At 41.8% G+C, this 26,709-nt stretch overlaps 1 protein-coding gene across 1 annotated transcript; it reads right to left on the bottom strand.

Annotated features, from left to right (window-relative positions):
- Nucleotides 1–76: 76 nt before the first annotated feature.
- PARP9 (poly(ADP-ribose) polymerase family member 9) lies at nucleotides 77–26,700 on the bottom strand. Its single transcript, XM_065413333.1, has 10 exons — nucleotides 26,627–26,700; nucleotides 18,085–18,124; nucleotides 15,693–16,534; nucleotides 13,365–13,595; nucleotides 13,060–13,278; nucleotides 10,884–10,959; nucleotides 8,563–8,937; nucleotides 7,029–7,180; nucleotides 5,230–5,404; nucleotides 77–1,159 (listed from the first exon to the last, which is right to left on the bottom strand). The coding sequence occupies exons 3-10, from the start codon at nucleotides 16,524–16,526 to the stop codon at nucleotides 822–824; spliced, it is 2,400 nt and encodes a 799-aa protein (XP_065269405.1). The 5' UTR covers nucleotides 16,527–16,534; nucleotides 18,085–18,124; nucleotides 26,627–26,700; the 3' UTR covers nucleotides 77–821.
- Nucleotides 26,701–26,709: the final 9 nt, after the last annotated feature.

Raw genomic sequence — 26,709 nt, 5'->3', positions numbered from 1 at the left:
AACTGAAGTCTGACTATTGTCAAAGTCAGGAGCCTTAATGTCCTGTTAAGAGGAGGAGAAAAATCAGAACACATCAACAGGTTGATTTATTTTTGGTCATGCAATTTTTTTATTTATCTTAAACATTTTACCTACAGTGGTTGGCATCTCATACAGCTAATAAAAATGATAGCAACACAATTATCGCTACTGACACCACAAATAAATTCATGTTTTATAAGCATGTAAACTTATTTATAAAATAACACTTCAAAAGATGACACAGCTGTTGTTGAAACACATGGTAGACGGTTAGCTAAATCCGTGAAAGCAGAATTAAAAATAAAATGAACAGCCTAAATACGTTTTAATCTCAATGGATTACTTTGGACTAGATGGTTTTTGTTAATGTGTGATTTTTAAGTTTATAAAATATTGTTTCAGGCTTTTATAAAACAGACATTTCTGTGACTAAATATATATTTACTCGTCTCTGGTGCCTTAGTAAAATAAAATGCAGTGTACATACTGTGGCTGTTTATAGAAAAATAAAACTTCTGCATATTTTTGAAGCTATATATTTTCACCACCCCAGGAATGGTGAACTGAATTCTGTATCTCGTACCTTTCAGATATAAAATTATATATAGTTTTAACTTCCTTAGGTTATCATACTGGTTAAGCTCTTGTATATACCAACAGGGATGTGTCAAGTTTGTTAGGTAAGGCACCATCACCACACTACTGCAGTAGTGTCAGATATGCTACTATTTGGGTTTTAACAGGATGCTCTCTGTACTCTGTTCTGGGGAACGCCTAAGTCCCGTGGTTCTGATGAACTCTCATCTACCGGGCCCCTGGTTGCCTAGTAAGGCACTGACCCCCTCAGCCCAAATCTGGGAACATGTCAATATATAGTGTGGAACGGCCTGATTACTGTTAAAAATGACAAAGGTTTCAGGCTTGTGAACATCATCTACTACACTGTCATATACAGTCATGCCATCTGCATCAACTGCTGGTGGCACAATATAAGACTGTTTGCCCTCAGTGTATAAGCCTGTTACTACCTCAGCCTCAAATACACAAATTAGATGGTCCATTTCACACTTTTCCTTGGTATCCTCCATTAGGTTTCTGGGGTTCCTGATAAAGTAGATGCCAGCTCCATATTTTTGTTCTGGAAATAAAAAAAAACAAAAAATGAAAATGATAGACTCCAAAGAATGAGTTTTATTAGGGTTTGCAGTGTTGTAGCCATGTCGCTCTCCAAGATATTTGAGAGAAGGTGGGTGAGGCAATCTCTTTCATTGGACCAACTTCTGTTCGTGAAAGAGACAAGCTTTCGAGCCACACATAGCTCTTCTTCAGCTTGTCTCTTTCACCACCCAGACCTTAAGAAGAGCTCTCTGTGGGTTCAAAGCTTGTCTCTTTCGCCAACAGAAGTTGGTCCAATAAAAGATACTACTCACCCACTTTGTCTCTCTCTTAATAGGGTGACATTTTTTCTCATGGCTCCAGCCCTAAAGATTAGAGATGCCTCTTGATTCTGGATTGCATTTCCTATTACCTTTCACAATGTTCCTTCTATGCTGGTAAAAAAAATTGAAGAAAGAAATGTCTGCTGATACTTTTCTCTGTTCTAAATGCTGATGTCCATATTCTACCCCCAGATACCTGCGTACAATTCCCACTGACTTCAGGGGGAAAAAAGGGTTACTAAACTGTTCCATAACTGTTGTTCTTCTAGTTGTGATGCACTTGTCCATTCCATTCTTGGAGTGTGCATATCCTGTGCACTGTTGTCAGAAACTTTTCCCCTCCGTAGTACCCGTTAGAGCAGCTTGAGCTCCATCTGCCGCTACATATCCTTGTGACCAGTCATAAAGAGCGGAGCCACCCCAACCCCTCTCGGTTTCTTTGTGCCAGAAACTCCGATGCAGAGGGGTAGGAGGGTGAGTCATGGAGTTGACATGTGCAACACTCCTCTAAGAACAACAGTTATGGAACAGGTTAGGAACTGTTTTTTCTTCAAGTGATTGCACATGTGCATTCCACCTGGGGTATGTCTACACTGAAATAAAACACCTGCTGCTGGCACACGTAGGCTGCCTCTGGCTCGCAGGGCTCAGGCTGCGGAACTATAAAATTGCAGTGTAGACGTATGGGCTTGGCTTGGAGCCGGGTTCTGGGACCCTCAAGATATGCTGGAATGAAGTGTGTGTCAGCAAGACTCCAGATTGAGAATCATTTCCACTTCACCAAGTAAACAGAGCTAGTAGATGGCTTCTTACTACTTAAGAGCACATCCTGAACCTCTTTTGAACAAGACTCTTCCCAACGATCTATCCATGAAACATCTAGGCTGTTAAATGAAGTGCCTGCAAGTTTGGGTGGAGTAGGTGACCATGGTCTCGAGAAATTACATTTGGGTCCAATGGAAGCAGTATCCGAGCTTTTATCAAAAGGGAGAGGAGTGTGGAGAACCAGTGCTCCTGAGGCCAACCTGGGATTACAAATATGAGTGGAGCATGTTCCTGTCTGATTTTTAGCAGAACTCTGTGAAGAAGTGGGACTGGTGGGAACGCATACTGGAGTTTGCCTGGCCAGGAAACTGTCCATTAGGGAACTCTGATGTGACCTTGAAGGAAGCAAAAGTGCTGGCACTTCCTGTTGGTTCTTGTTGCAAACAGGTCTACCTGGGGAGTCCCCTACAGCTGGAAAACGCACCTGGCTACATTCGGACATAGAGACCATCTGGGGTGATGCAAACAATCTGCTTAGGTTGCATTCAAGCTCATTCTGCACCCTTGGAAGGTGAGGTTGGTCAAATTGGAATACAAAAATCCCAGAGTTGAACTGCCTTGTGGCAGAGCTGGAATGAGCGGGCCCCTCCCTGCCTGTTGAGGCAGGACATTGCCATTGTGCTGTCTGTTAGAATATGTGCAGGCTTTTTACCTTTGATATGGAGTAACAAACCCTGACCTGACATTTGTGTGTAGAGACAAGTCCCTTGTGGACCATAATCCCTGCATCTGAAGGGAACCTAGATGAGCCCCCCAACCCAGAGCAGACACATCTGTCACTAACATCAGCAAAGGTTGAGGCAGAATAAAGGAACATCTACACATATGTTTACAGGATTTGTCCACCAGTCCAGAGAAGCGAAAATCTGAAAGAGTAACCTCACCACAAGCCTTAGAGGGTGACAGCTCAGAGATAATATAGAGGCCAGCCAAGTCTGTAGTTCCCTGAGGTGCAATCTGGCATGTCGGACTACATATGTGCAAGAGGCTGCCTGCCCCAGAAGCCTCATGCAATTCCATGCTGTCATAGTTGGGTGAGCCTTGACATCTAAAACAACTGATTAAGTTGTCTGCAATCTTGACCATGGAAGGAAAGCTCTGGCTTGAGTCGAGTCCAGGAGTGCCCCTATGAATTCTAACCTCTGAAATGGGGAAGAGGATAGACGTCTCCATGTTGATTGACAGTCCCGGAGCTTTGAAAGTTGACCGGATAAGAGAGATGCTGGATAGTACCTGAACTCTGGACTGGCCTCTCACCAGTCAATCATCCAGGTAGGGATACACTTGCACACCCAATATCCTCAGAAACACAGCTACCACTGCCTTGCATTTTGTAAAAACTCTGGAAGCTGCGGACAGGCCAAATGGTAGCGCTGAATTGGAAGTGAAAATGGCTCACCTGGTACCTTAAATACTTCCTGGGGCCCTGGATAGATCGCCATATGGAAGTATGCCTCCTTTAAATCAAAGGCAGCATACCAGTCTCTGGGTGCCAGGGAGGGGATAATGGAAGCAAGCAAGACCATAGAAAGCTTTTATCTTTTTCTGTTGAGTTTATGCAGGCCTAAAATTGGTCCAGACCTCCCTTTGCTTTCAGGATAAGGAAATAGAGGGAATAAAACCTCTCTCTGACACTGAGGAACCCATTGGTCTGAAATGATTGAGGACCAAGCACCCAGAAAGTGGGACAGATCGTTTGCAAACACAGGGAAAGGAGAGGCTGGAATTTTGGAGACCGGTATGGTGTCCTCCATCAACCCATCAAAACATTTGTTTAGTGCCCCCAGGGTGCCTAGATGAACTAGGAGCCGTTGCAGTAGAAAGTAGGAAGAAAGTAAAAGAAACACCACCACCAAAGTCCTGCACTGTGACAAATCCACCTTCTACATCACTTGATTGAAAGGCACTGTCTGTCTATTTAGACTGTAAACTCCTTAGTCCAGAGACTACATCTTCTTCTACAGTACATTTTGTAAAGCACCAAGCTTATTGCAGAAGCTTCTTAAATGATATTCCAAGAACACTGGATGGATCCTTGAATGTATGTAAAATTGCTTAATATCAAATTTGTTCAGTTTTCAAGTGAAAAGATGCTGGACCTTGACTCTGTTAAGCAGTCTTCTACCACTGTAACGCCATCAACTTCAGTGGATTTACACTACTGTAAAACCAATATAATGGAACAGAGAATCAGATATGGCTTTTTTCCCCCCAACTGTCAGTGCCACACTCAAGCTGGGATCTGAAAGTAAAGCTGGGTTCTTTCTAACTCATACATCATCATCAGTAATAAAGATTCTGCAGTTAGATCTGTGATAACAATTCTATTGATGATGCACAAACCAAAATGGAAGCCAGCTCATTCTCCCAGAGCTGCATGGGCTCTGCTGTACGAACAGGAGTGAAAAGTGTAAAGTAAAATCTTATTGTTCTGAAGGTAAGTGGATATGACTAAACACATATAAAAAATAGATCTCTTGTATAAGAAGATGCCATTTTTCTGACCTAAGCTGAACTTTACTAATCAACTACTGTTTGTTTTGCTTAAAGAAGCAAAATATTCCTATCATCAAGTGCACACTCCAAGTGAAAACACTAAACATTCAAACATCCAGTTCAGTGGTTCTCAACCTATTTACCATTGTGGACTGCATATGCAGCTCTCTATGTGTTATGTGCTCCACATCCATACAATATACATACTACCTGTATGGCCCTGAGGATGTCACATGGGCCGCAGCTGTGTACTGATTGGGCCGCAAGCGGCCTGTGGGTTGAGAACCGCTGGTCCAGTCCTTACTGTTCTGTATGATGCAATACTAGCAAACTGACACATGGGTAGAATGGCTACATTATTGTTTCGAACAGAATTATATAAACACTATTAATGGCATGTTTCTGCAATTTTTCAACAGCATTGTAAAAAAGGAAAGCAGTAAACTACCTGGTGGAGGGGAGTATGTTCTCTGAAATCCAGCTCTGCATACCAAGCTACAGAACTGAGCAGGAACACGCTGGTACAATCTATGGCATATCTGCTTTCCAATAGTTTTTCCTTCTACACATTTTTTAATCCGTTGGAAGGCAGCTGATAAAACAGGATTATGTATTTTTTCTATCTGTAATATAAACAACAATACTGTAGTATAAACAGACAGTTATAGATCCATACCATTGAAAGCACACGCTGTCACTCGTATAATTTACGGTCTTCAATCTAACAAGCATTTTTTTTTTTCAGTTTGAGTTAATCAGTAGTACAGCGTGCATAGATCTAAAGTGTGCAATTACTCAGGAGAAAAAGTACCATGACCCCAGTGCTTCTCATTGAAGTCAATAGGAGCACCATTGTGCCCTGTTCCAGTGATTTCTAATGGGCGAGTTGTGTGGTACAGATGTAAGTAACAACCATAAATGTTAATGAAAGTTGCGTATGTGGTTAGGACCTGATCCAGCCAGGGGCTGAAAGAATCCTGTGAGGATCCTGACTTCAGTGAGAGTTAAATTTACTCAATTTCTCACAAGATAAAGTCCACACTGAGAAAAGTCTTTGGACTGAATTGTGCCTTTCAGGCACAGTTCTGCATCACAGAGGATGTAGGAGGCATTGTGCCTCAGGTAGGCACCAAACTTTGGGGCGGCACAGCCATCCATATTGGATGGATCAGTGGTCCATCCAAACCAGGATCCTGACTATGACAACAGCCCACACCAGATGCCTCAGGGTAAGGTGTAAGAACCCCAGTTATGGAATAACCTGTCCATAGAAGAGGTTTCTTTCTGACCCACTCAGTTAGAGATTTAGCATATGCTCTGAAGCATGCGGGTTTATGTCCCTCTACTGAAACTGTGAATGATTTCATATCCATAGAACTGTACAATCCTGTTTTGAACCCCGCTGAGCTCTTGTGGCAATTAATTCCACAGGGCAACTGTACAATGTGTAAAATAGCATTTCCTTTTATCAGATTTATATTAGCTGCCTTTCAATTTAATCAAATATCCATTGTTCTTGTATTATGAGATGGTAAATAGAAGTGTCCGATTTACCTTCTGTACACCATTCATTATTCTGTATAACTTTATCATGTCTCCTCTGTATCATCTCCCCGCTAAATGAAATAGTCCCTGTTGCTTCAATCTCTCTTCCAATAAGACACAGAGATGTCAATGCACTTGACTAAGGTCATACAGTGAGTCAGTGATAGAACTAGAGACAGAATCTAAAAGTCCTGGCTTCTAGTTACCTGCTATATCCATTAGATAATGCTCCCTCCTCCCCACAGAGGATACATCTACTACAGAGACTTATATTTCTCTATGTATATGCTGTACATCTTCACGTTCCCTTCATGCATTAAAAGTAGAGCCTGGAATCTACTACTGACTACATCAGGAGCGGAACCAGCTCCTTGATCCCTGAGAAATTGCTATAACTGAGGACTTGAGGCTGCAAAATATAAAATAAGCATATAGTACCTTCTGAAATAGTAAATGAGGATTTAACTGCATCTTTTTGAGTGATCAGCTGTAACGTTTTTTAAACAGTCATCTTAATTGAGCAATAAATCTAGATTTCATTCACAATTTCACTAAAGTTCATTCAAGTATTATAAGGAGCCAACTGATTTTGATCTTATTCTTTTTTTAAAATGTATCCTTCTTAATTCCATCCAGGTTCTTGTAAATGTCTGATGCCTTAAGATTCCTTCAGATTCATTTTACCAAGGACACTCTCTTTACCTTGAGAACACGAAGCCCAGCTTTTTCAAATCGTTTTTCTCGGTCCTTGAATTCCTGGCAGTATGATTCTACTGGAAAGATCTGGTAACGCATTTTGGTATCCCTTGTCTTGTCTCGGAATCTTTCTGGAGGATAATCAGTTTCCAGCTGGCCTGGATACAAGTAGCAGAATATTCAATAATAATTTAAGACTTTCAGCTTGTTAAACTCACCCTCAATGCAACAAAGTCAGTGGAGGAGGAAGTTAATCATTTATTTTGGTTGCTTAGTTAAGAAAGAAGAGTGTTACATATTCTCTGAAGCAAGCTGTTTGGGTCATCTGGATCAAGGCCCCCCCCTTACAGAGACCTTTGATAAGGGCAGTGATGACTTAGGAGTTCTTTTGAGGGAGGTTGGGATATTCTGTATTCTTTTGTGCTGTAAGGGTCAACTGATTAGTGCCAGTAAGTCATGAGTTTACTGCTACATCAGTTTTAATTTTAAGATTTCTGTTTTAAAAAATATCAAGGACACTTGGGGCTTGATCCAGAGCTCACTGAAGTCAGTGAAAAAGCTTCTACTGAGTTCAATGAACTTTGGCTATGGACACTACAGCACCTTTTTACACTCTGGTACATTTAAATAAGATAAATATCTGTCCAGATCTAGAAATTCTTTAACTGATTCAACTTTGCTAAGGATGTTACAGCTTACATTTAAATTTGCTGAATATATTATGCCTGTTAAATCAAGTTCCACTAAAGGAACCAATGAAAAGTCAGAAACAGAAGAGACACAGGATGTATCATCCCCATTATATATCTCTGCATTTGTGTATCTATCTTTTATACAAGGGAACCCATCTTAAATGACCATCAAAATGTCCAGGAAAAACGGTTGTCTAACTTTAACTACAGGCCAAATAAAACTGACCTGGAAAAAGGGGATATTTCAAAGACAGAAAGTTGCCCATTGAGGTGGTATTTGGTACAGGTTTCAAATTCATTCTTACTGTAACTCCACTGAAATCAATTAATTGACTTCAGTAATTTCTATATTGAAGTCAAAGGGCCTGATTCACTCCCACCAGAGCAACTCTATCTGTGGGAAGCTGATAGCACTAGGTCTGCTGCCAGGAGGGGAGTGGCAGCAAGCAACATACAAAGTATGCAGGACAAGTTCAGCAAGGGTATGCACTGATTCAATACGTCTCCCAGGGAGCCTCAGCTGGCTAGACCTTTAGGCTGCCTTTCCTAGTGGAACTCCCAGAGTGAGGACTGGCAGCAGTCATGTCCGCCTCCAACAGCAACAGCCCAGTGGGATAAACTGCAACCCACTGGAATCTTGCCCAGTGAATCAACTGAAGTCAACAAACTAACACACGGTCTTTCAAGGCTTTGCATAGTACCTATTACCATAGTATCTAAGCACACAGACTAATCTGACACTGCTGTATATTCATCATACATACAAACTGAAATACAAGCTCATCTAAATATTAGTAACACACACACATATTTTCTGCTTCATATTTGTTTTTATGTTTTACACTGACCCTCTGACAGCAGCAGTTCTTCTTGCTTGGCTCTATTATTCTCTTGCACATCACACAGTAAATTTTCGATCAAGAACACCGCATCAATTACAGCATCAGGAGGACCTTGAATCTCTAATCTCGCCTTTCCACCAACCACTTCTTCTGATATGGATGCACCAAAACGCTGCAGACGAGACAGTTCTGCATGATCTTTTTTGCTAAGGTTAAAAATGTGATTGTTTTCGATAACGATACGGTGACTTTCCTGGACTTGCATTATGTTTTTGATCCATATTTTTGCTGCTTCCAGTGTTTCACAGCGGTTTCCAATAAGTTCAATGGCTGGTCCAGTTTTTTTATTCTCCATTTCAGCTTGTCTGTCAGAGCGTGACCCTGAAAGAAATACTGTTTATACAAGAGCAATTGGTAGACTGAAAAGTTCACAAGTGCTGTCACAAATTTCTGTATGCAGCCTGAGACTTTGCAGCACAAGGAAAGCTTATTGCCCTTATGATACATTCAGAATGGGGATATTACGATAGACACTAAGGGGTAGATTTTTAAAGATATAAATAGCAGTTGGGCATGTAACTCCCATTAAATTTCAATTCTGCCTTTGAAAATTTCCCTGTAAGGGCCTAATTCCACTCCTATTAAAGTCAATGGCAAATCTCTCATTGATTTAAGTGGGACCAGGATTTGGCCCTAGTAATAATTAATAAATACAGTTTCATCCCAGGTGTATAACATCATTACATTTTGAAGTCAAATTAAATGGTAGTTCCTCTTCTGTGAGCCATTTAGAAACTTGTTCTTAATTTTCATGTTCTTCCACATTCCTCTAACGTGTGGTTTAAGCAGAAGCTGCTATTTCAGGAGACACTGGAGATGATGAAATTAAATATTTATACAGACTGAAAACATAAATCTTGCTTTTAAGTCTCTTGTTAGGGCTGTTTTTGTGTTAAGAGACTACATTGTAGTTCTACGGGGAAGTGAAGGAGAGGACACTGTCCTACTCACAAAGGAGCCCTTTTAAATCCCTTCTGGAGTTTGGCTCTGAATAAATGAAGTACCTTTTGCATTTTAACTACATCTGTGTTCTCTCTGGATTTTTTTTTTTAAGTAGGATGTAAATCAGTGGTAAAATCAATGTGTTTTACTCATACTCGCTTTGCATTGGCTAGCTAGAATATGTTTCAAATGACAACATTCTCAGCTTATAATAAAGAGTCCATTGATGGAAATGGTAATAGGCTGGAGTGCTGCCTGCAATCATTTGAACATAGGAGGCACAACGCAAATACAACTTGCCTGCCTACAAGGAGGGAAGGAACGCCAACCCATGACGCCATCCTCATGTCTCTTGAACTGAAATTTTACCCTTTGGCTCCAGGACACAATCACATGAAGTACTTTGTGCCATCAACTCCCACTGATTGCAGTTGGTACTGACGGTGCTCAACATCTCGCACGACCAGGCCAAAAGTTGAACAAAACTGTACTGGAAACTCTAAAGTGGTAACTAAAGACATGACTGCCTATTGCAGGTACAGGTTTTACTGTTAATTAAACATATACAATAAGCTCTGGAACTTTATAGTAATTAAAATGCACTCAGCCTTCCTGTGAAGCATCAAGCTACCCAAACACTGCTGGGGGCAGCAAGGCCCTGAGTCTGATATGACAAATCCTATGTTCTACAGGATGGTGCTGATCATGTTCTGTATCTGTTTGCATGAGCTGGAATGAAGGTGCCAAAGCAGAGTAGCTAGAACTTTCTGTGTCAACAATTTACCATACCCATTGGCTCCTGAAATGGTAGGAATTGGGATGAAGATGATTGATTAGAGAGATTGATAACTATCAAAGCTCAGCTTCCTCCAGTTTGTATTCACATTTAAGAAATACTGCTTTTGAACTAGCAAACTCAAAGATCAGTACTCAGCCCTAACTCCTGATAACATCAATGTCGATGACATGGGTTCTTCAAGGGGCAAAAGAATGCAAAGCGTCTGAAGAGTTGAATAGTTAACTCAACAGTTAGATTTTTGTTTACATGAATGAGAATCCGATAAGTCAAAAGGAGTCTAATTAAATATCATAATACTAAAACTAATTTTGCAAAACACAATTTTAGAAGAGGTAACACATTTTCCCCAATATACCAAAACCAGTATTGTCTTCTTCACCTCTTATCACCCAGTCTGACAAACAATGAAACAAGAGTCAAAAATTAAACACGGAGCTCTTGTGTGATGGTTTCCCCCAGATAAAAGATATTTATTAGGAGAGTATCATTTTCAGAACCTTACTCACCCTTTGTGCTCCTTACTCACCCAAATCATCACTTCTGTTGCATTCCACATCTTGTCCCAGTTTGCTTTTCGCTGAATCAAACTTGGTTCGGAAAGCCTTGACAAAGAAAGATTTAGGATCAGTTTACAACCAGCTATGTGTCAAACCACTAACAAATGAACAGAGTCTGTCTCTCCAGATTTCTGTTAGGAAAGCAATTTTAGTCAGTCTCCTTTCACACAGGGCCTGATGCTGGTCTCCTGTGCCAAGCCTGGTTCCGGGGCTTTGTACAGGGACATGGATGGCATGCGTGGGTGGCATTCTCCCCAGTTTCATCTGGAGGTAATATGTGGGGAACCCATGCGGCCAGGCTGTTGTTATAGTTTATGGGCCAGAGCAGAAACAATTTCTTCTACTTACAGTTTTATGCTGATGGATCCATGCTGTGCATTGTGATGCACTGACTATCCCCTTACCTAAGTCACAAAGGTCCTCTCCATAGTCTCATGTGGAAAGCCACTGAAGAGCACTGCTTTGTACAGTGGGTTTGGGCTTCCTGCAGACTGACATCCCTGAGCAGTGAAAATACACTATTCATGTTGTTTTTTAGCCTTCAAGGCCTGTGGCAAGGACAGGACAGCCTTTGGCACATTAGTGAAATAACTGGCAGTGTGAGCATGTGGTCCAAGGAAACACAGAGACAAATGATAACCAAATGTAATTTGTCAGAGTTCTGACATATAGAAAAAATGATAAAAATCATCTTTAAATACCATGAAAAGTACATTGCAAATTAATACTACATTAGAAAATAAGATTTTACACTGAATTATACTGACAAAAAAATGAAGAAACTACACTGTAGATCTAAAGCATAGATGAGCAAAAGTCATTGTAATTAAACTTTGAAATTTTTATTGTAAATACTTCTAAAACTGAGGGGCAACACAGAGTCTACATGCAAGGTGGTGTAAGTTACATGTCAATGAGTGGGTATAAGTCGGTTTATTTGACTCTAGGAGTCAAAATTGATGTAATCTACACATCAGTGGCATGGAAGAAATGGTGTATCAGGAAAAGCAACTAACAAGAAGGACCAAGAGGGTAGGATTGGCTACCCCTTTTTCCAGATCTTCAGCATGTAAATTATGTTCGGACTCCCTTACACCCAGTTACTGATACCACATTACACTTCACATCTGAATTTGGTCCTGAGTATGATTTAATTGTCCATGATAGCCTTTCAGAGCAGAAGCAAGAGCATAATGTAACCTTTTGGCCAGCCCACACTCTATTGTGCCGTATATTACTTTTGCTACAGTATACAGGCTCACTCCTCACCTACTGAAGTCAGTGGGAGTTTTGGGTTCAACGAGAACAGCATCAATTTATAATTTATAATTATATTTTTATGTATATAGATACCTAAAACAGCCGTGTATAAATCATCTGGGCCAAATTCTCTGCTGGCATAAACTAGGACAGTTCCATTGAAATCACCAGCAGACAATTTGGCCTCAGGTGTCTACAGCCTGGTCTACCATAGAAGGCAAAGTCCTTTGTAACAATACATTGCTACAGGAGATGATTTGACAGAATTTGCTAAGTGCATTTCCCGTTGCATAACTTCAGTAGAAGTACGTTAGGAAGTCCCCAGTAAGTTGGAAGCAACAACTTCACTGTATACTGTATGCCCCAGGAACTTCAGGAGGCCTAAGTGACAGCCATGCCATTGGGGCTACAGATAGGAAGGCAACTAAGTAAGCTCCCCAGGGGACTGGTGGATTTCCAGTCAGAGTTTGTCTGAAGTTCCTGCCAATTGAACCAGCAGAGACACCCCGTCTGCACATTTTTCCTTCCGCAGAGCCATGCACCAGGGAGAAAGCGGGCAACTGGGCAAAAGGGGGAAAGCACTCTGCAACGCTAGACTAGAATTCATAGTCCCTGAGGATTTGTTTCTTATATAGGCTGATTCCTGTCCCCTGCCATTTATTGTCTCTTTCAGGGAAAGATGTCATTCAAACTCCAAGTCCAATCTTGCCAGGTTTGATCTTCCCCTGGGTTTATTCACAAGACACACCAGAGGCTTGCTATCTATTGTTACAAATGTAACATATAGTTTGGTATGTAAAGTACTTTAGCTTGTAGAAATTCAAGGAAACTTTCTTCATGGTTATTGTGAGTTCTTCTACTTATAGTTAACACTAAATACCTTACCTTGTAGACAGAACTGTTATTTGGATGGATCACAAAATACACATCTAACTTCCTCCCAGGATGTTCCTTTGCAAAGCTTAAAACTTCATCAATCATAATATCTGCCACTTCATCCTTTGCCAAATGTAATACTCCAGATCCAATTACTGGGAAGGAAATTGAAGGAAATGGAGGCTCCTGAATCTTAAGCAAACATCTTGACATTGCAGTTTTTAGTACCTGCAGAAAAAAAGGAGAGTTTTAGACCTTATTTTACTTTTTGACATGAAACAGAGGAGTGAAAATCCTCTCTAACAGAACATCACCTTGCGTGAATCATTGCTGCTTTGTGATGACCATACTATGTGGAGCACAGACTTGCAGGCCAGATTGTATCCTTTTGTCAATATGAATTTCTCACAAGATAGAGGAAGTTTCTGAGACTCAAACAGAAATTCCTGCTGAAGAAATGAGCCTGCTTTTCGCAGAATTGCTCTTGAAATGTTTCCTCTTGACAGATCATCATGTATGACCAGAGAATTAACAATAATTGCAGTCTGGAAGACAAAAACACAAGCTCTCAGTATATTTCACTTCAGGTAAATGCATATTCTACCTGCACTGCAGTCAGATCCCCACTTCAAATGTACCTGTGCAGCTGGTGGAATTTTTTCTTATAAAAACTCCATCCATCCAGAAACTTCACTTTTTAAGGGACATCTACACTACATGCTTCTTTCAATGTTGTGTAGAATACATAACAGCGCAGTCTCACCCCCCCCCCCCCCCCCCGACAGGTTGAATAACAGTGTAGCCAGTGAGGTAAGGCTTAGGCAAGTAGAGTAAAGACACAGTTGAAGAGTGTGCTTATGTATATCCCCTACACTCGTTCTACTCACCCAAGCTGTGCCTCACCATCTACACTGCTTTTTTTAGCATTGTAGTGTTACTGCCTCCCTGCCGCTGGAGCCTTTTCCCAGTGCAAGGAAAGACTCCAGCAATCAAGCAGGGGAGATGGGGAAGGAAGCAGCAGAGAAAGGGTCCACTAGCTCCCCACTGTTGGAGCCCTTCCCCTCCGCATGGAAAGGCTCTGTCAGGGGGCCATTCCTAGAGCCTTTCCACTGCAGTGAAAGGCTCCGGCAGCTAGGAGCTGCTGAAATGTTCCCCGTCTCCCTCTGCCAGAGCCTTTCACTGACATGAGTAGCTACACACTGCAGCAGGCAGTAGATGCAGCAGGCTTTTCACTGTGGCATGTAGCTACATGTAGCCTACACACCACCACCAGTGGTGTGTACTGTAGATGTAGCCTTAAAGTAGTAAGCACTGCCGGTCACGCAAATAGTCCTCACAATCTTGTGTACTCAGGAGGAATTGCAAAATTATGGCTGCCTTCTGTGCAGGAGCACTATGAGAGGATGGAAATCCCTAAGCTTTCTCCTTCTGCCCACCACATACTCCCTAGGGCTGCTGTAATTTGGAACTAAGTTTGTGAAATGCAAAATTTTTGCTTATGGTATTTTGACCACAGAAATAATGAGTCTAACCTTAGCTTGACTGTTTAAGAGTAACTAAAAATACAAGGCTTTGGGCTACACCCATTCAATTGCTCAGAAGAAATATAACTTTCTATAGTCAGTTGATAGAATTTCTCCCCCATCAACCAAAGGTCATAATTGCTGCCCTTTATTTCCACATCTATAAAAACAAACTTCTTAAGGAGTCAAGATGTTTCTTTAACAAACAAGGTATGGAAAATTCTGTGAAATACGGTCTGTTTCAAACAAATACTATCAGGTGATGCAGCTTCCAATCTAATCACCCTTTCTGGTTTGCCCATAACTAGGATTGCCATGTTTTTTACCATGCTATAATAAATTAAATAAAATACTGGTTAAAGATGATGTGTACACTGGTTTTAGAAAATATCTTAAGCTGTTGTAGTATATATTGAATGCCCCAATAGTGAGACTGAGGGCTGGTCTACACTAATGCTATAAGTCAATCTAAGTTACGCTAGTTCAGTTACTCAAGTTACGTAACTGAAATCAACATAAATATATGTCAACTTACAGTGGTGTCTACACAGCACTATGTCAATGGGAGATGCTCTCCCATCGACTTAGTATGTCTTCACCAGACCCGCATAATCAACACCGCTGCATCAATCGCAGCAGTGCCGATTTAGCCAGTAGTGTAGACATCTTCAGAGGAGCATTCGTCCCATTCCAGGAAAAAACAAAAAAAGCAGGACATGATAGGAGCTAGGAGAGAAAACTTCTTGGGGATACATTAAAAAATGTTAACTATTAAAATATTACATTAAAAAAAAGTAAATGTTAACGTAGAGTCAGGACAGTCAATAACTTTATTCTATATGTTGTTGTCTTCTATCCTCTCATAGCAGGGCTCACTCAGAAAGAAAACTTTTCAAATTCAATAGCTATATTATAAGACGACACCTGGGTATATATTGTTTTGGTCCACTGATTCTAATGTTGGGTGGCTAAAGACAAGAGGACAAGATGCATATTTACTCGATCAATACAACATGCCCTCTAATCTCTTAGGATCCAATCCTGCAAGGTGCTGGGATGCAACTCCACACTCAGCACTTCACAAGATCAGGGTCCTCAGGGTCCACTGTGAAGACTTACTTGCTGATCTTCAATTTGTCCTCTTATGATATGTAGGTGAAGACCATTGATTGTGATGGAATCTTGAAGCTGGTTTGCTGAAGCTGGCAGAGTCTCCTGAAGTGAGTTGATGTCACTCCTCCCCAGCAACTTTTCACAGGCCCTTTTCATTGCTGCAACTGTGGGCTCATCAACATTCACCAAGTGGATTTCTTTGACCCAGCCAAATAATGGAGCTAGCTCAACAAAATTCTTTATAGTCTGTACAATCACATGAGCACATAAATCTAGTGGGAAGCCAAAAATTCCTGAGCTCACTGCAGGGATAGCCAGAGACTTTATATTATTATCTGGAGCATTAACATATTTCAGGACATTTATAATGGCTGCCTCAAGTGTTTGACAACATCTCTCACTTTCATATGCAGACCATCTTGGACCTACTGTGTGGATAATTTTCTTACAAGAAAGCCTGCCTCCACCTGTTACCGCTATTTGACCAGTGGTGAGTGTTCCATGACGCTCAATATAACGTTTACTCTCTTGTTTAATTTCTAGCCCACCAGCTTTCGCCAGGGCAAGAGCAAGGCCTCCAATATGGTGCAAATGTTCATTGGCTGCATTCACCAAAGCATCAGCATTATGTCTTGTCATATCATCCATCCAAACAGATATCTCAATTCCTTCCTTCAGGGTTTTCCTGTATACTTCAAGGGGACATCTTATACTCTTAAAAAGAGATATACAACCAAACTTCTTCTCAATGAGGTCACGTAGACAGCTCTCTCGTCTTGTAAGGATTTCATAAACATCTTTACTGATGGGAATTGTTAAGCTTTCCTCCTCTGTATCCATGCTGGACACTAGATAATAAAACAATTAAGAGAAATGCAGTGATCCAATGTCAAACACATTTTTAATGCACAGCAAATTTTAAAGCTTTCAATCATTATTTTTTAAATTGACTTGGGATGATAAGGGAAAATTACTTACTGATCATTTCTTTTGTCATAGTCTTCATTTCTCCCATTCTACCTCAGAGACACAGTAAGGATATGCAGTTTTTGGCTCCCTTTACCAATAAAGCAAGGAAGCAAAGGCCTTATATAAGCCCCAGTCTGGCCCTATTCTTGCTCATTCACTTGTCAACTGCCATGACTTTAACTCTCCTCCTACCCCAGCCAGGCCAATTCTTTCTGTCCTAAATCAATGTGCAGCCTGTAAGGACTCTGTCCTATAGACCAGGTTACATTTACACCCTCACCTTTGTTCCAATCAAGTGCCTTTCCCTGACTTCCCAGAAGGAACTCTTCTTCCTCCCACTGTCCATGTTGACTTCCCTGTCTGGGTGGTCCCATCATCCCATCCTTCTTCCAGGCCTTCTCACCTTTCTTCCAATCCTTTATGCATCACCACTAATGTGAATTTCAGGAGCGTGGGGAGTCCATTTTGATTTTGAGGAACAGAAGAGGCTCAGTATCAACATTCTGGAGCTGCCAGATATCCACCTCATCCTACAAACCTGTGAACACTTGGTTTTCCAGTCCTATGTTCTCACCCAATAAGCTCACTCTTTAGTTCTGCAGCTCCTCACAGGCCCTCCCTTTGAACCCACAGAAGGCACATTCTCCCTGCAAGTCTGAACTTTAAGCAGCACTGTAGAAAAAGAAAATGGGCCACCATCTTGTTTCACATAAATCACCAAACAACTGTCAGATCAATTTTTTTTTTTATCATAACCCCCCAGATAGAACTAGCAATGAAGAGCTGCAAAGGTCTTTATACCATTACCAATCCCCGGAGATGTATACTCTTCTGTGCTGGTAGATTTCTATAGAACTACATACAGTAATCAAGTATTAGAGGGGCAGCCGTGTTAGTCTGGATCTGTAAAAAGCAACAAAGAGTCTGACGAAGTGGGTATTCACCCACGAAAGCTTATGCTCCAATACGTCTGTTAGTCTATAAGGTGCCACAGGACTCTGTTACTTTTTACATGAAGTAGGTATCTTATTAACTTGTTTGTGTAAATTCTTACAATTTGCATGAGTTTAACCACACTTTTCAGCTGACCTACAGTACCTATTTCTCTGCACAGTTAGAGTCTAAAAATAGACTGTTCTGCATCTCATTGTTAGTAAGGTGCACTGAATTTAAACGGCTTTCATCAAAACATCTTTTCTTTAGCACACCTGTACTGTACTTTTAATTGTGTGAGGAAACCACATAAAACTAACGAAACATAAAATTGACATCCTTGTCCAAGTCGTACATTTTGGTTTGCTTTCAACTAAACCATTTGCATGCTTTCAACTTTACTTGTTTTAGCGGTAGTGAAATTTCAGTTCAAAGAAGAAGGGTATAAATTCATAAATTCTAATCTGCTCCATAATGTGAAAAGAAAGAAGCTTACCTGAATCGTAATCCTCCTCAAGGGTCTCTGGATTGGACGTCTGTGAAATAATACAAAAAATAAGGGGGAAAATTAAACATATTATATTACACACACATATAAATATACTCTAGTGAGCATGTGCAAACTAAGATTTTTCTAAGGTTTATAATTTAGCCAAACGTGGACCGATTTTCACAAGGATGGCAAAAGGATAAAAGGCCACTTTCCTGCCAAATTTCAATTCCCTGCTCCAAGGCCTGGGAGAGCTACAGCTTTTCAAAGAAAAGGTCACCTGAATTTTCTTAACATTACAACAAGAATCTTCTTAACATTCAATACACTAAAAGGCAATGTATTTTTCCCTAGCCTTGTTCTTGGAAATGGCTCAACATTTTGGCTGAAATTTTCAAAAGAAAAGAAAAAAAAAAAGAAAATCAGCCTGAGACAGACATCCATCATGGAAAATTTCTGCCTGAATGGTTAAAGATTGGCAAAGTTACAAGCAAGTGAAACCACAGTCTTATAATGGGAAATGTCAGACAAATTTAATAATAGGCTGTGCTACCAGCTCCACCTATAATATATAAAAACATATTCATAAATAATGAATAACAGTGGAACTTCTACAAAACACTGTTCAAAAACGTTTATGTAAACTGATTCCTGTTAGTCAACCTATGATCAAACTGATGTGCGCGCACACACAAATGTTTCCTTAAAAATCACGGAGCATTTATTTTGGGGAAAGGAGAAATAAAAACTTCGATATATACTTACACTACACTACTTACACATTTAATTTAACACAATACTGAAAGACTCTGCCCCCTTCACATTAGCAAAAACGGCACAGCAAATAACAAGAATAAATAAATGATCAGAACATCAAATTAACTTTCTCTTGGTTACGTTATCCACTTCAGGAAGCTGTTATCTACTCCAAACTGAAACATGCCCAATGTGGGAAAAACAACCAGCATGGGCAGGGAATGTGCTGGGTTAAATCTTGCAAGGCCAAATTCAACCCAGTGCAATTTTATTGACTTCCTACTCATCATCAGGGAAAAACTGGGGGGACAAAATAATCCCTGCTGTAACTCCACTGAGGTCAATAAAATTGCACTGGGGTGAATTTGGCCCTGCAAGATTCATCCCAGCACATTCCCTGGCCATGCTGGTTGTTTTTCCCACATAGGGCATGTTTCAGTTTGGGGTAGAGAACAGCTTCCTGAAGTGGATAACGTAACCAAGAGAAAGTTAATTTGATGTTCTGATCATTTCTTTATGTTTCCTTCCTGCCCTCCCTCAGGAGATGGTAAGGGGCCTCCAAAGGCCATTTTCCAATATATTAGGAGTGCAGAGCACTTGTGTGAGATGGAGGGAAGCTTTCAGGGCGGGGTGGGGATGGGGCAGTAGGGAAGGAGAGGAGGGGTACTCCTCAGTCCTTTCTCCCTAATGACCACATAGCTGCATCAGGAGCTGTGCTGACCAGAAAACCCTGCTTGGGCCTGGCTTGAAATTTCTTCAACGATTTGAGCAGGGAAATCTCTTGGGAATGGGAGGGGGGTTATTCCTTGGGAAAGGGCCAAAACAGTGAAGCCCAAATCTAAACGAAGGGGCTTCCGCACAACTCTGGACCTGAGCGTGTGTGGGGAGGGATATGAGGCAAAATTTACAGCTCTCCCCCTGCCTGTATGTACAGGCCACTTTTAGCTGACAAATCTTCTCCCTTCTGCAGGCACGTGGTTTATTTCCCTGACTGTCAAGCCAGGTTACACACTAAGGCCTGGTCTACACTAACCCCCAACTTCGAACTAAGGTACGCAACTTCAGCTACGTGAATAACGTAGCTGAAGTCGACATACCTTAGTTCGAACTTACCGCGGTTCAGACGCGGTCCACACGCGGCAGGCAGGCTCCCCGTCGACTCCGCGGTACTCCTCTTGCCGAGCTGGAGTACCGCAGTCGACGGCGAGCGCTTCCGGGATCGATTTATCGCGTCCAGACCAGACGCGATAAATCGAACCCGGAACTTCGATTCCCAGCCGCCGAACTAGCGGCTGGGTGTAGACAAGGCCTAAGACAGAACCACCTATTGGCTACAATTCTGCTTGTTTCTTTCAGTCTAAATCAGTAATCCCTCCAATATCCTTATTCCCTTAAATACCCTGACTCTGGCACTTTGCGCCCCACCCCCGAATACTTCTTTGACTCTCCTTTCTTCCTGGTCACTTACCAACATCTTCATCATGTTCCCCATCTTCAAGCCCCTTCTCCTCCCCACCCCCACTGAGCCCTCTCCTCCCCTCCAGCACCCACCGGTCTAACTGCCTTTCCCCAACAGACTTTTCCTAACTCCCCTGGAACCCTCCAGGCAGGTTGCCATGGTGCTCCCAGACAACTGTCAACAGGAGTTTCAGCCTGCAGGCTCAGCATCTTATTTTGCACATTAACCTTCAATCCCTCTGCGAGGTGGTAAATACTATCCTAGGAGGGAGGGGATATTACCCCTGTTCTGCAGCTAGGACAACACAGACTAGACAGATTCAAACCAAAATTTTCCAGCCTGGGGGCCTCAGCAGGCTCCCAGATACCATGGAACTGGGCACAGTATAAGAAGATGGATAGATAAGGATTATAAATTGCCTGGTTAACTTCAGAGGGACTCGTGGGTGCTCAGTACCTCTGGTAATCTAGTCATTTGTGTTGGTGCCTCACTTTAGGCACTCAGTTTTGAAAATGTTGGCCTCGGTCATTTGTCTAAGATTAAAGAGAGAATCAGTAGCTGATTTTGACTCAGAGTTTCTGCCTCTCAGACCTGTGCCCAGACCCAGGGGCGACATATGTGGGCGGGGGGGAAGAGAGGGAGCCGGGTCACGCCTCCCCCATTTCTGCCAAGGTTTATATTTTTATTTATTTTTTTGCAGGGAGTGGGTTCAAAATACCCCCCCACACACACACACACACACTTTCAACAGTTACGCGTTGCCTCTACCCAGACCACTAAATACATTGCTTCTGTGTATGACATACAGCTTATAGTAGAGATCTGTAAGCAATCAAGGAACCAACTGAGATAAATACTATAGAACTCTTTGCATTCATGCCCCGGTGAGATTTTAGTACTTCTACTACATGAAGAGTTCAGCAAGTCAAAGCCATCATGTGCAGCTTTCAAAACTTCTTATCCTACAAAGCATATTCAGCAGGGAATCAGCGCCACAGGACTGTAAGGTGTTAAATTAGCACACCCATTACGAATATCTGTGCTAGTTAAAAGTCTGAGGCTTGATCCTTATCTTCTTATCATGTCCTTGTTTCTCCTGACAATTTATATAGGAAGGCTTGATCCTTATCTTCTTATCATGTCCTTGTTTCTCCTGACAATTTATATAGGAACATAAAGCTGGGTTTAACCAGCTGCTGTCATCACAATGACTGAGGTGGATTAAAACTAAAACATTGCCCATTTGGAGTCATAGGACTCAGTTGCTGCCTGTTGTAATGCAGTGAGTGAGACAGTATGTGTGGGGGAGGAGGAAGGAAAGGTGATATGTTGCCCTCTACTAGCTAGGATGCTACCAGCAGTTTCACGAGTTCTCATTTAACTCAAGTGCTAGAGGGCTGTGTTTTTGGCGCAATATCAATAACTTATGCCAACTGTTCATTTTCTGAAGACCAAATGTCTTCATCTAGATGAGCCACAATTTGGAGGGGTTCTGCTCCAAATCCAGATATTACTCCAGGCCCTAATTTCTTTCTTTAGAAAAGAACCCATTATTTATTTAAGAAGTTTTAATAAGTTTACAAATTCTTGCCATGTAAACATCAGCAACAAAACAACCATTACAACAGTTAGCTTTTGTTTAAAGAGAGATACAGCAATATATAAACATCAGATCTTTCTATTTAACAGGGTGTTACCATATTACACAGCGAGCATCATTGCAATACTTCTGTCATTTCTAATTATTTTATTAAATTTAATGAAATTTCTATATGCACATATTTAACAGACCAGGTATGTCTATCAAATGCTAATATTAAAACAAAATGGACAGGTGGGCTGAGTTTTTTTGCAAGTGAATGTACTTTGTCTGAGTACTGAATAAAAGGTGACCAAATATCTATCTATCTATCTATCCATCCATCCATCCTCTGTGTATTTTGTTGGGTACATAATTGGTGTGTTAATTTTTCCATAAAAACAATCTCCCATATTTTTGAACCATTCCTCAATGGTTGGGATATTTTATTTTTTTTCCAATGAGAGGTTACTAATAGCCAAGCAGCTACTAGCAGATGAGAGATTAATTCTTCATTTACTTTTGTGTGACCATTTCCAATAGGAAGCCCCAGGAGGATTACCAAAGGATCGTTTGGTAATAAGTATCCAATAATTTGTGATATTTGATTGTGAACTGCAGCCTAATACTCTCTAATGATCGGACATGTCCACCATATATGCATAAAATCTCCTCTTTCACCACAATTTCTCCAATATTCATCCCTATTCAGTCTATACAGACGCTCCCCGGGTTACGAAAACCTGACTTACGCAAATCCACACTTATGGAAAAAGTTCCGTAAATTCCGTAAGCCTTTTTTTTTTTTTTGGCGTAATTGTCGGGTATACGTCTCCGACTTACGCAAGGCATTCCAGAACGGAATGCTTGCGTAAGTCGGGGAGCGTCTGTATGTGTATTTTTAACCTGACTGGTGTGAGGTACCACTGTAACACTGAGGATGCTAGTCCTCTTTTCCAGATCAAACCCGATTCCTCTGGGGTAACTTGTCTATCCAGAGCCTTTTCCCAGACATATGGGAAATTTTCATATGGACAATTTTCTGTTAGGAAAGCTGGCTGCAAAGATTGATATAAATTAGTTATTTTTTTTATTTCCAGATGCCATCACTTCCATTAAAGTTAGCTTTCTGTATAAAACATATTTTCTAGAAAAATGAGAAACATAGTACCTGACTTGAAAGTATTGGTACCAGGGAAAAGCGGACCAATTAAAATTAGTTTTGATCTCTAAATAAGTTAGAAACGTTTCTTTACTGAATAGTTATTCCTTATCCTTATTCCTTATCGTCTGTGCAAAAGGCTCCATAGCCAGTGCAAAAAGTAAAGGAGACAATGGACATCCCTGACTAATCACTTAGCGTAATTCAAAAAGGGGAAATTTAACCCCATTAACTGGCACCACTGCTTTTGGGCTGGTGTAAAGAGCAGTTATGCATTTAAGGAATTGGTGACCAAAGTCCATATGTGACAGGACTTGAAATAGAAAGTTCCTCTCTATTCTACCAAAGGCATCTAGTGATAACAAGAGAAATTGATTTTTTTGATCTGGCATTATGGATGATTCCAAATACTCTCTGAATATTGCCTGACATTTGTCTATCCTTATTTAATCCAGTTTGGTCTGGATTTATATAAACTAAAGCATAAACTGCAATCGGCTAGTTAGTATTTTTGCTAAAATCTTGATTTCATGATACAACAGAGATATGGGCCTAGAGCAGGGGTCGGAAACCTTTGGCACGCGGCTCGCCAGGGTAAGCACCCTGGCAGGCCGGTCCGGTTTGTTTACTTGCTGCGACTGCAGGTTTGGCCGATCGCGGCTCCCACTGGCCGCGGTTCGCCGCTCCAGGCCAATGGGCGCTGCGGGAAGCAGCGTGGGCCGAGGGATGTGCTGGCCGCCCTTCCCACAGCCCCCATTGGCCCAGAGCGGCGAACCGGGGCCAGTGGGAGCTGTGATCGGCCAAACTTGCGGTCGCGGCAAGTAAACAAACTGGCCCGGCCCGCCAGGGTGCTTACGCTGGTGAGCTGCATGCCAAAGGTTGCTGACCCCGGCCTAGAGGAACTGGACAAGGTAAGGTCTTTTCCATCTTTAGGGGAAAACTTCCACAGTAGCTTCTTTCATATATTGTAGAAGTTCCTCCCCTAACAACATGTCATGGAGGACCTCTCTCAAAGGACCCACTAATACCTCCTTAAATACCTTGTAAAATTCAGCTGGAAAGCCATCAGGTCCTGGAGTTTTACCACTTTTCATACTTGCTACTACCTCTAGGATTTCTTCTTCGGTTATTTCTTAATCAATTTTGCTCATCTTTGGCAAGCCTGCTATTTCCAGATATTTTTGAATAACTTCAGAGCTTAGAGTATCTCAGGTATAGAGATTTTTATAATAAGCAGCAAAAAATAGCACATATTTCATTCAGGTGTGTAACTAGCTTTTGCTGATTTTTCTTAATTGATGGAATAATATGTTGCTCTTTAATTTCTCTAAGCTTTCATGCCAATAGCCTATCATTTTTATTTCATTTTTCATAAAACATCTGCTTTGCATACCTCAAGGCTTTTTCAATGGGATTTGTCATCAACATATTCAACTTCCCACCAATATTAGTTAATTGTTAATATGTTTTTTTCTGAACCTGTATTTTTATGAATATCTTGTAACCTTTTTAGCTTCTGTTCTAGTTCTGTTTTTTCTTGAGCTCTTTCGTTCTTCAATTGAGAGAGTCTGCTAATCAACTGACCCCTAAATACTGCTTTTACTGCCTCCAGGAGTCCGTATCATTTAATTGGAAATGTTGAACAATGTCCTCTTTAATTTCTGCAATCCCATCTTTGCCCTTTTGGAAATGCAAAGCATACAGGCGGGTGACGTGTACAGAACTAATATAGAGTCAAACTTCTGCTAAATGGAAACTTCTGCAATTTGGTCTCTCAAGCTGCATTAAGGCTGTTATTCTGTCCCCCTCCTGGTCTCCTCCAGGCCCTAATTTCTGTACTAGACAAAATCAAAATCCCAGCTCCAAATGCTTCTAAACCTTGGGAAACTTTATTTCTAAAGGCAAAACGCAAATGCTGTAGCTCATTAACAACAAAAGCACAATCAGCTACTATCACTGATGTAAGGCACAATGCCAAATCTCCTCTCCTTTAAATCAATGGTGTATCAGTGGAGTGACTCCTGATTTTCACAGGTGTAAGAAGAGAATCAGCTCCTCAGATCATGAAGGCCATCAAAGAACGCCTCAGGACCAGGTTCATAGAAGCCCTTAAGGTGATATTAAATATAGGCAGTGTTGCTGATGTGCTGGCACACCAGGAGCAGTTATACAACCGTACATAGTAACATAGGTGCATCTGCACAGTGAGATACATGCAGTCATATTTACCCAAATGATTTCAAGGATGTTCAGAAAAATGCATCTGCAAACATTTCAGTAAATGCATCTACACACATCCAAGGTCCTGATCCCACAATTAGTTCTTCATGAGCAGAACCCTGCACCACTGACTTCACTAGGAATCCACTCAAGTGCAAAAGTCTGCCCCCACAAAGCTCACTACAGGATCTGGGCCCAAAACTAGGGTTGCCCACCCTCCAGGATTGGCCTGGAGACTCCAAGAATTATAGAATACCAGGGTTGGAAGGGACCTCAGGAGGTCATCTAGTCCAACCCCCTGCTCAAAGCAGGACCAATCCTGACAGATTTTTGCCCCCATCCCTAAATGGCCCCCTCAAGGACTGAACTCACAATCCTGGGTTTAGCAGGCTAATGGGCAAACCACTGAGCTATCCCTCCCCCAATTAAAGATTATGTCATATGGTGAGACCTCCAGGAATACATCCAACCAAAACTGGCAACTCTAGCCCAAACATGTAAAATATACCAACACAAAACTATCGGGAACGTCACACTTTAAAATCTCAGATGCATTTGTGATATATTAATTTATCTTAAAATAGTAAAACAATTCAATGCAAAATAATACTTGAATGCAAGGCTATGGGTGAGAATTTAAATATATACCACTCAGAAAAGTGTCATATGGTTCCCAGGTCAGCCATAATTCAGCCTCAGTGGAAGCACATAACAACTAAACCAGACAACATGAAATAATGCCAACTGTTCATGCCGCAAGGGACCACCACCTACTGGCTGTAAGAACCCTACCCAGGGCAGCATTCTCTCAGTTCTATCAGTGTAATGGAGTCACTCTGATTTACATGGAGCGTTATGAGATCAAAAACTAGTACCACAAACTCAGCCCTATGTAAAAAGAACAGGAGTACTTCTGGCACCTAGAGACTAACAAATTTATTTGAGCATAAATGTATTAGTTTCTAAGATGCCACAAGTACTCCTGTTCTTTTTGCGGATCCCGACTAACAGGGCTGCTACTCTGAAACCAGACCTATGTGCCATTCAGCTCCTGGGGCCAAACTCTGCTCCCTCCCTTGTAGTCAGGACTGCACCGGGGTAGATCAGCACCGGATTTGGCCCTCTCTGCCCCCCCAGGCTTTGCTAGCAGGGGTTAGTTTGCTGCTCCGAAGGAAGCACCGTCCGGGCGCAAACAAGGCCCCCTACCCGAGCCCAGGGCACCTGGGGCCGTACCCCTCCCCGGGGCGAACTCCGCTGCCCCACGCGGGTGCACGGGGCCCGCGCCTCAGCAGCGGCCAGAGGGGCCCTAGCGAGCCCGGCCCGCCCCAACCCGACTCCGCCACATGTGCCCTTGACGGGGTGGCCCCGGTACCTGGCAGGCGGGCCGGAGCGGCGCGGGCGGCGGGACTGAGCGCGGGGCGGGGAGTTTCTGTTGTTCGCAACCGACGCTCCGGA

Source organism: Emys orbicularis, chromosome 11 (genome assembly GCF_028017835.1).
Source record: "Emys orbicularis isolate rEmyOrb1 chromosome 11, rEmyOrb1.hap1, whole genome shotgun sequence".
Taxonomy (NCBI): Eukaryota; Metazoa; Chordata; order Testudines; family Emydidae; genus Emys; species Emys orbicularis.
This window is presented reverse-complemented; position numbering and strand designations above follow the sequence as displayed.

Excerpts from the sequence above, each read along its gene's own strand:
- PARP9 (XM_065413333.1), bottom strand. The coding sequence starts at position 16,526 with ATGGATACAGAGGAGGAAAGCTTAACAATTCCCATCAGTAAAGATGTT. Across the intron at positions 8,938-10,883 it reads CAACAGAAGTGATGATTTGG|GGTCACGCTCTGACAGACAA; the intron begins GTGAGTAAGGAG and ends TATTTCTTTCAG. Across the intron at positions 7,181-8,562 it reads AGAACTGCTGCTGTCAGAGG|GCCAGCTGGAAACTGATTAT; the intron begins GTCAGTGTAAAA and ends ACTTGTATCCAG.